This window comes from Cololabis saira, chromosome 6 (genome assembly GCF_033807715.1).
Source record: "Cololabis saira isolate AMF1-May2022 chromosome 6, fColSai1.1, whole genome shotgun sequence".
Classification (NCBI taxonomy): domain Eukaryota; kingdom Metazoa; phylum Chordata; class Actinopteri; order Beloniformes; family Belonidae; genus Cololabis; species Cololabis saira.
The window spans coordinates 21,601,401-21,614,772 of record NC_084592.1 but is presented as its reverse complement, the minus strand read 5'-3'; the positions used below and the strand labels follow the sequence as shown (position 1 = coordinate 21,614,772).

The 13,372-nt window shown below is 41.2% G+C and overlaps 1 protein-coding gene across 4 annotated transcripts in view; it reads right to left on the bottom strand.

The window, feature by feature from the left end:
• The window catches only part of igf2bp2a (insulin-like growth factor 2 mRNA binding protein 2a), a 57,154-nt gene that overhangs the window by 9,932 nt on the left and 33,850 nt on the right, over positions 1-13,372 (bottom strand). For all 4 annotated transcript variants that reach the window (XM_061723656.1, XM_061723655.1, XM_061723658.1 and 1 more), the window contains 4 exons: positions 8,412-8,475; positions 7,484-7,774; positions 7,244-7,378; positions 906-1,028 (listed from right to left, as the gene is read on the bottom strand). In XM_061723656.1, coding sequence (XP_061579640.1) covers positions 906-1,028; positions 7,244-7,378; positions 7,484-7,774; positions 8,412-8,475 — 613 coding nt within the window. The remainder of the gene's footprint in view (positions 1-905; positions 1,029-7,243; positions 7,379-7,483; positions 7,775-8,411; positions 8,476-13,372) is intronic.

Below are 13,372 nucleotides of genomic sequence, written 5' to 3'. Positions count from 1 at the left end.
ACTGACCTTTCCATCCAAAACCAAAGGTGGCAAGGTCAGCAGGGGAGCTGCGGTTTGCAGATAAATTGGATTCATTCATCCACTGAAGCAAAATCAAGGGGGAAATACATTCAGAAAGAGCTGAATCCCGACTCAATCTGGCACCATTTCACTGTTTATGAAACGGAAATCCCTCATAAAACAGACAGGATTTACACCTGGAGTGGAAAAGCCTTCGCCCTGAAAGTTGCTGGCGACTTTATAACTTTTAAAAGAGACCTGACCCAGAACGCTACGGAGAAAACACCACTCTCAACAGCCTATTACACAAATCGAACGAATCAGTACTCAGGTAGAAATAATCCACAGTGTTAACGTTGTTACGGCCCACTACGATGGTTTTGACGTGTGTGGAATGAATCAATAAATGAATAGGAAATGAAATGATATCTACTCTCCGAAACAAAGGACGCTCTTAAAGAATTCTCAGAATCATCATCAAGCCGCTCGCTCTTCTTGAAAGGACGCTCTCCTTCTTCTCCCGAGCTCACAGAGACCCAGCCGTACAATACAGCTCTGAATAAACCCAGGTTTGGCGAGCGGAGCGTGTGAAACGGGAACTAATCACCTCCTCGCTAATGTTACGTGCTGGAGGAAAGAAAGAAAGAAAAAAAAGGCTGTAATCAGCTTTTTACGTTTGCTCCCCAACAGCTAAGTGAAACCGCATGTCGAGAGGTTAAGAGGCGCACAGGAAGGAGGGCGTGGCAGCAGGAAGCTGAAATCACCGTCTGTTGTTTGACGATCGGTCAGACAGGAAACAGCCTCTGTATTTGAACTTATCCTGAGTGTAACTCCCGCTGCTCCAGAGCTGCACGCGCTCTCGGCGTGGGCGCAGGGCGCCTGCATGAAGCGCCGGGAAAACTTACGAGGAGATGGTTATCTTGGTCCCTGTCTCCTCCTCGATCTTCTTCAGGTTGCGGCCCTCCTTCCCGATCAGCCGGCCCACGAGGCTGTTGTGGGCGAGGATTTTCAGAGGGATGTCCTCCGTCCTACACACACACACACACACACACACACACACACACACAGAAACACGTTAGACGGGACGATAGGGGATGAGCTGTTGTGGTGTGATGGGGGCGAGCAGCGGGAACCGCTGCTGCAAGCACAAAGAAACAAGACATTTATCCTTTTTATGCTGTTAAAGAAGCAGATCAGAAGACTCCATTTTTCCTTTAGTCCCCTTTCTTTTCCCTCATCGACTCCCGACAGTGGGGCTGGTGCGTGCAAACAGTGTGTTAACGCGGCCTCATTTCAATATTATCTTAATGTCTGCTTTGTTTGGCAGTTGTGGGGAGTAAGAGCAGGTTGGAGACATGGCGGGTTGCCAGATGTCGGGGCAGGTGGGGGTGACTGCCGGGTGGCGTGTGTGTCTGTGTGAAAGGGTGTTTTTCTGCAGGTGTGGCGCCCGGGCGGGGCCGCGCAGAATATTGTAACAGACACATTTCAGGGGCGCGGCAGTCACTGTGACTTTTGAGAGCAGGATTACCGATTTGACGCAGATCGGAGCAGCTGATGACACTGCCAAAACACACTTCGAAACAAGTAAAAAAGCATTGTTTCTTGTCAAGTGGCTGAACTATTTCGCTACTTTACAAAAAATTACAAAAACTCTTATTTTAAGACCAGGCGTATTTCTAGAGCGTCTGTCTTTACAGTGTAATTTCTTGTTGTTCGTACAACTGATACTTTTCATTAAAGCAACTAAAGGAAGTACATTCACTTTGACGGGAACAAGAGCTGGAATATATTGAAAAAGTTACATGGAAAATGTACCGAAATTTAGATAAAGGTGATAAAGGCTAGAAAGACATTTAAAAAAAGTAAAAGACTTCTATAAAACGTCCATAAAATATGAAAATCGGAATAAAATAATGATAAAAGCCTGGACTCATATGTGAGTTGTCGGCAGAATATAGAAGCCATCTTTCATGGTTGTTGAGGCTGGCAGATTTAAAATATACCAGACAGGCAAAAACTGGTTTTGTAAGCTGTGTAATTTTAGAAAAATGGAAAGTGAGTCAGATTTTCTGTTGTTGTGTTTAATAGAGTTATTTTTTTATTATGAATTAGACAAAACCCTGAAATATTTTGGAGAACAGATAATGGAAAAGACAAATTCGAGGGGTTGCATAATAGTGTTACTGACGTCTACAGGAAAAGGAGGAAAGGTTTGCAATTTAACAACTAACATCCAGTTTATACCTGCTTTGTCATGGCCAGTCGCGGATGGATGGAGGATTTGATTCTCAAGTGACTGGATTTTCTCTTGCTTTGCTTGAAAATGTCATGCTGGGAGCATATATGTTGAGAAGATGGATGCGACAACAAAAGCTTCAACAAAGATTCCATATATTACCATAAATTGAGGTCTCTTTGGTGTGAAAATAAGTACCTGGCTCATGTGTGCAGGCATTGTATTACTGTGCAACGGTATCAGGAGTAGTTTCATTTTCATATTATCTTTATTTCTGCTTTTTTTTGGCAGTTGCAGGGTGTGAATGTGAGTTCGAGCTGCGGTGGGGTGTGGCAGAGGGTTGCCAGATGTTGGGGGTTTCTTTTGAGCCGGATCACACATGGGGATGAGTGTGTTTTTGCGTGTAGGGGAGGAGGCCCGCACACGCAGTAATCTTGAAGTACAGATTCACGCTACAGGGTGAAATTAGTCGGGGAGGAGGGGGGCGACTGTGGGGACATGACAGTGATGTGGGCTCAGACCCTAACTCCAGTGGTTTGAGTTTCAGTGGATGCCGGCTGGGGAGAAATTACTGGGTGGAGGGCAGCGGGATCGTCTCTGCAGGTGTGGTATCCGGGCGGGACGGCGTAGCACATTATAGTGACCGCACTGCAGAGGCGTGGGCGTCATTGTGACTACCGAGCACAGGATTTACCAATCTGAGGTGGCTCACCCCAGCTGATTTATTTTTAATTGTTCATATGACTGACGGTCTCTACGTGAGAGCAACTTACAGAAATTACATTCAGACCAACGGGAGCAAGATTAAAACACCACACATGCATGCACGATACACACTTACACTTTTGCTTTCAATATAGCGCCTGACTGTTATTGGGATGAGAATTAAAAGAATGCATGCGATGACAGACATCTCTCTCATGTAAGAACACGTTTGCTGCAACACAAACTGGTAAAGAGGAATATCCAGCCTGCCACAATGACTCCCTAAAGCAACTGCAACACTGACAGACTAACGAACGTCTTTCTGGTGCAACAACATATCGTCCCTTCAGTGATTCACAAACAATGAACTGGATGGAACTAAACTGAAGTGAAATAAAGATGCAGCCAGAAACCATTTAGCTCAAAGACACAAAAGAAGGGCAGATGGAAAAAGTGACCTTGAAGGCTTCTGAATATAATAGAAAAAAAAAAAAAAATCACACAGCCTTTAAGTGTATTAACCCAAGCTCCAACCATTTAAAGCAGCACAATGTAACTTTCAGCTTTTGTTGAGTTTGGCGGCTACTTTGGACAAAAGTGGTAGTGCTTTACCAGAAAGAACACTACATTTCCCATGAGCACCAGCGCGTACTCCCGGAAAGATCCTGATCTCCTGTCGCATGCATTTGTTTTGATAGTGAATGAAATAAGACGGGACAGACTTTCAAAACTACTTTTCTGTTTTCAGCGGTCGTTTGCAGGATGGATAGCAAAGAGGTAATGTATCTATTTTTGGCTAAACAATATAATATGACGATGTTGAAAATCACTAAGTTCAACTTGGTTTTATTAGTGAGACTGTTTCAGCGAAATAATGCGCCTCAAATTACTAATGCACCTTTTTCCTGTCACGTTTTTTAGAGGGACTTCGTCATAAATTAATAGTCCAACATACTTACTGACAAAATAAAAAAATACTTTATAACCTGTGAATAACTGAATGCCCATTCCTTATATTCTATATATATATATATATATATATATATATATATATATATATATATATATATATATATATATATATATATATATATATTCTATATCCCTATAGATCAGCCCTGCACAATTTTACAGTTCTCAGGAAAAATACTAGAACCCAAGACGAATCCCCTGTATGTGAAAACATTCTAATTTTGCTTCTTATTGAACATAGAACTCTACATTTACATTTGTATCATAACAATTCTGTCTCTCTTGTCGGACATCCCTCCTCGTCTTTCATCTCACACCAGCGAGTGAACGCCGGCCAATGTTTATTCTTGTCCGGGCATTTTATTTTATTTTTTTCTATTTATTTTTTATTTTTTTGTCCAGGCATTTAGCTTGTTACTCTCCTGCTTTCTTTTTTCGCCTTCTCCGTTAAAACTTTTATTTTCTTCGTTTCTTTCGCTGCTTCGGCCATGATACCAGCTTCTGCTGAGCTCTGCGCTCCACGTCCCGTCCAGCTTTCGTCTCGACTACGAATCGGGAAGGAGGGGGAAGTGACGTATGCCGTAAAGCAGTCAAAGCCGTAAAAATGTGTAGTTTTTTAGTGTGGAAGGGTTCCTACCATGCACCTCAAAGTTACATAGGCCGCGTTCAGACTGCAGGCAAATATTCGATTTTTAGCCCATCCAGATTGAAACTGGATGACTCTTTTGAAGTCTGAACAGTCCCAAAACGCATGATATCCGATTTTTGCAAACCAGATGGAAACCACCTCCGGGAGGTAGTTTCATATCCGATCCATATCTCATTTGGGCAGATGCATGTCAGTCTGAACAGCTCCAAACACTCAGATCGGATATGACTGTCCCAGACGCTCCAAACCACCCGCCCATTTCCAGTTGTGGAGCTACTCATCCTTTCACAGAGAGCATGTACAATCTCTGATGTCACGTCAAAAACTATTATTTGTAGTTTGAGTGTTGCAAATTCACATTACAAATAATGTTTTAATAGCAGAATAAAAGACCGCATTTCCACGTAGCTGCGGGTCGCCGCGTACCCTACGCCGTAGGCTCTGCGTCGGTGTAACGCGGAACCATAAATCAGCCTTCATATCTTCCTATCATTCGCGCTGTGAGCCTGAACCTGCAGCCCGTCAGCCCCTCTCCTCCTAGGAGGACAGGTTATGGAGCGGGGCTGCCAGTTGTTCATTGCTGGTTCGTTTTGTTAACTCTGAGCTTTGTTGGTTGGTTTGTTAGTTTGCTGGTGGTTTTGTTCTGAACACCTTTCTCTGTTTCTCATTTTGCTGGGACGCCGGGTCCCTCCGCCGAGACACAACTTTTGCTGTATGCGTTCATTTTTATGTCTAAAAATGATGCGCAGTGCCGACCCAATCAGAAACGGTACAGATATTTTGGGATTTTTTTATATATATAAAAGAAATACATGACTTCACACAATACACGCGCTGGGTGACGCCTGCGCTCCGACGTCGTTGCTACGGCAACCCGTCAGATCAGTCAATGATGTGGCGCAGTCTGAACAGAGCCAGATCCGATATGGACACTTGCTAAAAACAGTGTGGACAGTCAGCCCTGAAAATCGGATATGAGAAGGAATCAGATATATATCAGATTTGCCTGCAGTCTGAACGCGGCCATAGTGCCAGTGAAGGCGATACAGACCCCTCAGACCATGACAGAGGTTTTCATTAAACCTGTTGGAAGTTGATGTACCATCACAATGACTCTGGAAATATGATATTAAGGTTCAAAAGTTACATAGTGCTGCTTTAACTTCCAAGTTGAAGCTCATGGAACTGAATTTCGTTGCAGTTCCTCGACTGGCCACCAGAGGCTGGCTGCAAAAGCGAGTCAATCTACATCGACTCCCGTGTTAAAATGCCCACCTTTGGAGCAGAGATAAACATATTAAAGGCTGGTTCTAAAAAACGTTTTGGTCTCGGTCGTTTGATTTTACACCCATAAAAACTCTGAAGGGGATGACATTTTTTGTACCACGCCAGCAGAATTTATATAAAAGCACTAAATGTATTTCTAATATGAATGATTGACAGCCACCTCAGCCGTAATCGTCATGCTACAACTGTTTTTACGAACCCAGCTTCAGCATCATCATCAGATTTTTCACCGGGGATCTGTTGAAGGAGTTGGTACCCAAAGCGAATTCTAATAGCAACATGGCTGAGCCCGGCACCAAGAAAAATGGGCTTCAAAACAGCTCTTCCAAAACCAATGAGTCACGTGACTCCGTTCTTTTATGCAGTCTATGATTTAACCCATTAATGCTGAATGTCTGCAGGTGGAAACTAGCAATTCTGCTAAAACCTGGTGTATTTACAAATTTGATACAATAATTTCTGAGACGTCTGTGCCACCCTATAATAATAATAATAATAATAATAATAATAATAATAATAATAATAATAATATCCATCCATCCATTATCTATGGATGGATGGATTTTATTAGATTAGATATTAATAATACAATCATTTATACAATAACATAAAAAAAAACGAATAAATAGAATAATACATAAAATTACCCAAAATGATATAAAAATGTTACTTAGAAACTGCTGAATTCATCATGAACACGCCAGGCTTTAAAGGATTAAGTGTATTCACATAAAAAGGATTTAAGCGTGGAAATAGACTTTCGAGACTCAACTTTCAAAATTCCCAGAATATGGAAGTTTTCTTCATCAAGTAAATCTAAATATTGTCAAGCAGTACAAAAGGTTTGTGAAGGGCACTGCGGCATCACAAACAAAAGGACTGAGCAGAAATAAAAGAAGAAACCTTCCCTGACAAAAGAGAACGACAGGCGAGAGGGAGCACGGCGTCTCAAGCTGAACGACTGTTCAAACATTTTTCATCTGAATGCTTCTGTCTTATACTGAACAAAGTCTGTATGGGATGACATAGAGAAGAGCAGCAAACTAATAAAAGTAGGCAGGTGGAAGTTTACGGTTTGATTCACAAACCGAGCAGAAGCTCAAAGAGTTTCAAAGGTGCAGCGTCTTGTTAAAAGTGTCAAACCCAATTAGACCTGTTGGCCTGCTCTCTTAAATGCTAAGCTGTGATCACATGTCGGCCTGAGTGTGTGTGCATGTGTGTCGTGTTTACTGTTGCTGCTTCGGGCTAGGGAATACACAACGAGATTAAAAGGTGTGCATGCGGGTTAAAGGATGAGATTATAGCCCTGCGGACATTATGGCTAATCTCCATACGTTCAGGCCCCCGCATGAGCACCTTTAGGTGCAGGTCTGCGAGTAGAGGCGTCCACTCACGTCTTGGTCTCGTTGGCCTCCTTCTGCATGATGTCCATGATCATGCGGCAGGCAGAGGAGCAGCCCTCGGGGGTTGAGTGGATGGTGATGGGTTTTTCTGCCGCACCGGCATTTTCCTTCCGGTGAATGTCCACCCTGAGCGGAGATCATGGCGTAGTTAGAATAAAGAGGAGGGTTAAAAGGGGAAGAGCATTACAAGAAAGCGTGCAGAAAACGTGAGGCCGAGAGCACGGATCTTACTTTGACTGTGTTTGTTTGGTGACGTTCTTGATGGTGAGGCCTTCCTTGCCGATGATGGCTCCCACAAACTGCGTGGGCACGAGCATACGCAGGGGGAAGTCGTGTTGCCGGGGACGTGGCGAGCCGAAGCCCCCCGACGCCCCGGGCTGAGAGGCGCCCTGGTCCTGGGAAGATCGGCCCCCTCGCCGCGTGCGGGGACCTTGGACGGGTGGCGCAGCATCCATGTCCATGATGTACGACACGTTGAAGGAGTAGTCGTCAAACTGGTGCCCGGTGAGCTTCTCAATGGCTCTGGGTGGTGCGGAGGAAAGCAGTGCAGACAGAAAAATGTCAACCTAAATAGATGGGAGTGTACTCGCTTACACCTTTGAGAACAGGATTTGCACGGATGAATTTAAGCCCTGAGTTACTTATCCAACCTCTGACATATCTGCTTTTTAATGTGTTTATCAAACACAAAAACCCTCCTTGTGGATTACAATTTCCTTCAGAGCATTAATTTGTCCACTAAAAAAATTTGGGAGAACCCGGGAGGAGGAAGAGGAGGAGAAGGAGGAGAAGGGTGACGAAACCACTTGAGCCACATCTGGACGGAAGCCTGAGAGAGATTAATGTATTTATACATTTAGCCAGTCATCTTCTTCTTGTAAAAGATGTCACTGCTTTTTTTCTGAGACATTTTACCTCTGCACCAATTATGCAGAGACCTCCTTGAGTGTCAACCTTGTTTTGATAAGGTTACATTAAAGATGTATGCACGCTGGTCACAGATGGGGCGGCTGCATATGCTTAAACTGACAAATACAGACACAATATACAGACAAACATGAACTACGCTGTTCTTATCACATCTTCTTGTCTGTGCAAGTAAGTCGTAAGTCTTACTCTCAGTGCTTGGCTCATCAGTGTCATTATTTGTGCTGCTTACACTTTAGCTTCCTCCTTGGTTGCGTATGTGACATTCACCACTGCGGTTTCTGTGTCAGTGTTCACTGTGAGACAAGACAAGGAGAGAAGGGGAAAGAAATACCGTGAGATAGTAAACAAAGGTTTACACATGCACTTAGCGGGTTCTTTGTAGCAGGCTTAGGTGAACTGGACACACGCGAGTCCAGGTTCCCGATGTGACCCAGAGAGCCACTTGTCTCTTTGAATGCATTGCGGCCATCTCTGCGCTGGCTCTCGCTCCACACGCCGCCGCTTCCTCTAAAGACTCTCTGCCACTTCCACAAATATGTACCTAATTCTGGACCGGCAGCCTAAATGGGTACAAACGAGGATCACCGATCAAATGCACTGAAAGGAACAACGGGAACACCTTGAGGAGATCTGCGGTCGTGGCCTGAGGTTGTGATCCCTGCTGGGATCCTGCCCGCTTCAGCCCGGAGCACCGGCTGAGGTCGCAAAGGCCTCACGCAAACTTAATCTGGAAGCCAGATTTAAAGGCTCCAGGAAAAGATTTTTTTGAATTTTATTAATTCATTTGTCTATTTATATACATACAAACTTTTGGTCTGTACTATATATATATATATATATATATATATATATATATATATACACACATATATATATATATATATATACATATATATATATATATATATATACACACATATATATATATATATATATATATATATATACACACATATATATATATATATATATATATATATATATATATATATACACATATATACAGTGCCTTGCGAGAGTATTTGCCCCCCGTGAACTTTTGCCACATTTCAGGCTTCAAACATAAAGATATAAAACTGTAATTTTTTGTGAAGAATCAACAACAAGTGGGACACTTCCAGATTAAACTTTTTTAACAAATAAAAAACTGAAAAATTGGGCGTGCAAAATTATTCATCCCCCTTAAGTTAATACTTTGTAGCGCCACCTTTTGCTGCGATTACAGCTGTAAGTCACTTGGGGTTTGTCTCTATCAGTTTTGCACATCGAGAGACTGACATTTTTGCCCATTCCTCCTTGCAAAACAGCTTGGCCATTCTAACACCTGGATATGTTTTTTTTGCGAACCATTCCATTGTAGATTTTGCTTTATGTTTTGGATCATTGTCTTGTTGGAAGACAAATCTCCGTCCCAGTCTCAGGTCTTTTGCACACTCCATCAGGTTTTCTTCCAGAATGGTCCTGTATTTGGCTCCATCCATCTTCCCATCAATTTTAAACATCTTCCCTGTTGAAGAAAAGCAGGCCCAAACCATGATGCTGCCACCACCATGTTTGACAGTGGGGATGGTGTGTTGAGGGCGATGAGCTGTGTTGCTTTTATGCCAAACATAACGTCTTGCGTTGTTGCCAAAAAGTTTGATTTTGGTCTCATCTGACCAGAGCACCTTCTTCCACATGTTTGGTGTGTCTCCCAGGTGGCTTGTGGCAAACTTTAAACGACACTTTGTATGGATATCTTTAAGAAATGGCTTTCTTCTTACCACTCTTCCATAAAGGCCAGAATTGTGCAGTATACGACTGATTGTTGTCGTATGGACAGAGTCTCAAACCTCAGCTGTAGAGCTCTGCAGTTCATCCAGAGAGATCATGGGCCTCTTGGCTGCATCTCTGATCAGTCTTCTCCTTGTATGAGCTGAAAGTGTAGAGGGACGGCCAGGTCTTGGTAGATTTGCAGTGGTCTGATACTCCTTCCATTTCAATATTATCACTTGCACAGTGCTCCTTGGGATGTTTAAAAGCTTGGGAAATATTTCGTATCCAAATCCAGCTTTAAACTTCTCCACAACACACTCTAAAAACAAAAACGCCTACCTACTCAATAAAATGGGTGAAACATTTTTACACTCATACATATTGAGTAAATTTGACTGCCATGCAATTGTGTAAAATAAACCTAAAAAATTGAGTAAGTGCAATTAAAACCTTTAAGCAAATCTAAATAGCAATGTTAAGCAACTCGGTATGAAAAAATTGAGTAGATGTGCATAAATATGCAATAGAAAACTTAAGTCAAAACCACATAAAATATTGAGTATATACAACGGGAATGCTTGGTTTATCCGACTGAATATGAGTGTATGATTTAACAAAACAAATGTGTTGCCTATACTCAATATTAACTGTATTATATATTTATTTATTTTAATTTTATATATATATATATATATATATATATATTATATAAATAAATAATTATAAAAATAAATGTTCATTCACCCTTGTCTAAATGAATACACGAGGCAATTATACAGTCAATTATTTTTATTGTATAAAACTTTAACATTTCACTTTGGTTAAACAAAAAAAGAAAAGGTAAAAGTGCTTGCGTGCTGTGCATCCATCCAACAGTGCAACAGGAACTATGAGCCCTTTAAAATGACAGTAAGTCATTACCACAAAAGCAGCCATGGGCTGTTTGGCAGTTTCAATTGTAGTCTTAGTTTAATGTAAAATACAATAACCCCCCCCCCCCCCCCCCCCCCCCCAAAAAAAAGAAAAAAAAAACAAATGTTATCTCCATATTAAAACATTTGTCACTCAACAAATCCACTTTCAGTGAACATCAAGAACTCTTCAATCACAATCTGGAACAGTGGCAGCAAACAGACGATACCTTTAAACCTGTGAGCATTTTGCTGAACCATAGTTCCTTAACTAAGTAAGAAGACATTTCTTCAGTCTCTGAACTTTGGGTGAAAGATGTAGAGGGTCTAGCTGAAGCAGCACCTTCTGGAAAACCTCAAAGCTATGTTTGAGCTTTGCGGGGTACTTCAAATCGAAGACGTAGGTCAGTCCCAGGAGATGGCAGCAGGCTCTGCTAAGATCCCCAAGGTTGGTGAGGACAGGGATTCCCTCAATCACAATGCCTACGTCAGTAGTTCCTTGGTTCGGCAGCAGGTAGATTTTCATCACTTCTGTGGACAACTCCTCTTCTATGCTGACAGGAGCACCAGCAGCATCCTGCACACATTAAGACAATTGGTAAGAGCTCACTTTCAGACTGTTTCGTTTTATAGACACACAATGAGCAACTTTCACTGATGCAGTCATGGAATAAAGCAAAATAAAATCTCACCAATGATGCAATGATGATGTTTAAGGTATTATTCTAAATGTTGATGCTGTGCTACATACAGCCAACCAGTTGAATATGGGGATAGGATTGTCTGACTATATATATATAAAAAATTACATTTATAAATTTGCATGTCTTTATAAATATAGATATATGAAAATGTGACATATAAATGTGCATTTGTAAATATATTTTTGAGATTGGAAAATAAATATGCTTGACTTATAAACCGCATCTCATCATAATTTATAGGTTATTTAAACCACGTATTGTTAAAACACTTAATTTTACTTACTTCAAAGTCCTTGATCAAGTCACTGGGATCTTCTCCCAGATGGTCGATGAGACACTGGATCACGACCCCTCTAGTTTGCTGAATGTGTCCCTTTTGATGACTCCACAGATGTGCAGAGTTTACACCTCCATTCCATTAACTGTAAAACAGAAAAGAAAAAGGATGATAAATACAATAGTGTTAAAAGGGGAACCAACAGATTGTTTTAATGTTACTTTCATTCAAAAACGTTGACTAATATCTGTCATACTAATTATAAAAAATGTATCTAATGAAAAATCTACTTAAAAATCTAAATGACTCAACATGTCAATCCTCCCCAAGGATAATAACCATAGCCCAGTTCAAAATATCACCGTGAAAATTTATTGAAGGAACTTTGTTCATGAAAATGCAGCAGAAAATGCAATGAATGCCTAATGGCTGCTTGAGAAAAGCACCGCGGAAGAAAATAGACCCTTCGCGGAGCGAAATGCGACTGGTTCATTTACACCATATTTTAATTTAATTTCAATCCTCCTAGAGGAGAATAACCATAGCCCAGTTCAAAATATTACAGTGAAGATTTATTGAAGGAACTCTGTTCATGAAAATGCAGCAGACAATGCAATGGTGAATGCCTAATGGCTGCTTGAGAAAAGCACCGCGGAAGAAAATAGACCCTTCGCGGAGCGAAATGCGACCGGTTCATTAACACAATATTTTCACATGCGGACCTTTCACCTAATATCACATTTTGAATTTTTTAAATCACGGTCATATAACCGATAAATACCTACAATTATGTGTAGGCAATGAATGTCATAATACACAGCGTGTTGTAAATGGTTGAAACGGGTAAAGTCTTTTTCTCGGGGGGGAAGTTTTACTCTGCCCTCCCGCCTTGAAACAGACGAGCATCATGTGAAACATGGCTAGTGTCACGTCCGACTAAACAAGTAGAATATGAAGACACATTCAATATTTAATTAACATTTGTTGGATGTGTACTTACCAAGACTGCTGCTCTTTTTGATGAAATGGCTGGAAAAGTTCGTTGCTCGTCTTTTCCGTGTCCTCCGTTTGCGCTTGGATTTGAAAATGCGCCTGACGTCAAAGTTCAGTGTCTCTAGCCAATCAGAGGCAGGTAACTGTGTCTAATGGGTGGGTCTTCAAAAAAGACTAAAGATATTGAGTTGGAATCAGTAATAATTCTATTTAGTTAAAGTCATCTGTATAACTAATCCATTCTCAAATATTATGATGGAAACCCACCCACAGTTATTGAGCATATTTTAAAAATATTACCAGTTTATCAAAAACTAATTTATTCTCATGCAATTAAATATAACAATAGATACACTTTACACAAAATTAACAGTTGGATTTTTACTCATTTATTTTGGCATCTGCAATTAAAACAATCTCATACGTGATAATTAGAGATTTTATTAAGCTAATATACATTTTCTAAATGGTTATATTTACAAGGCAACTGAATTACTTTTTAGAGTGCAGTATCTGGGACCTGCCTGGTGTGTTCCTGGTTCTTCATGAT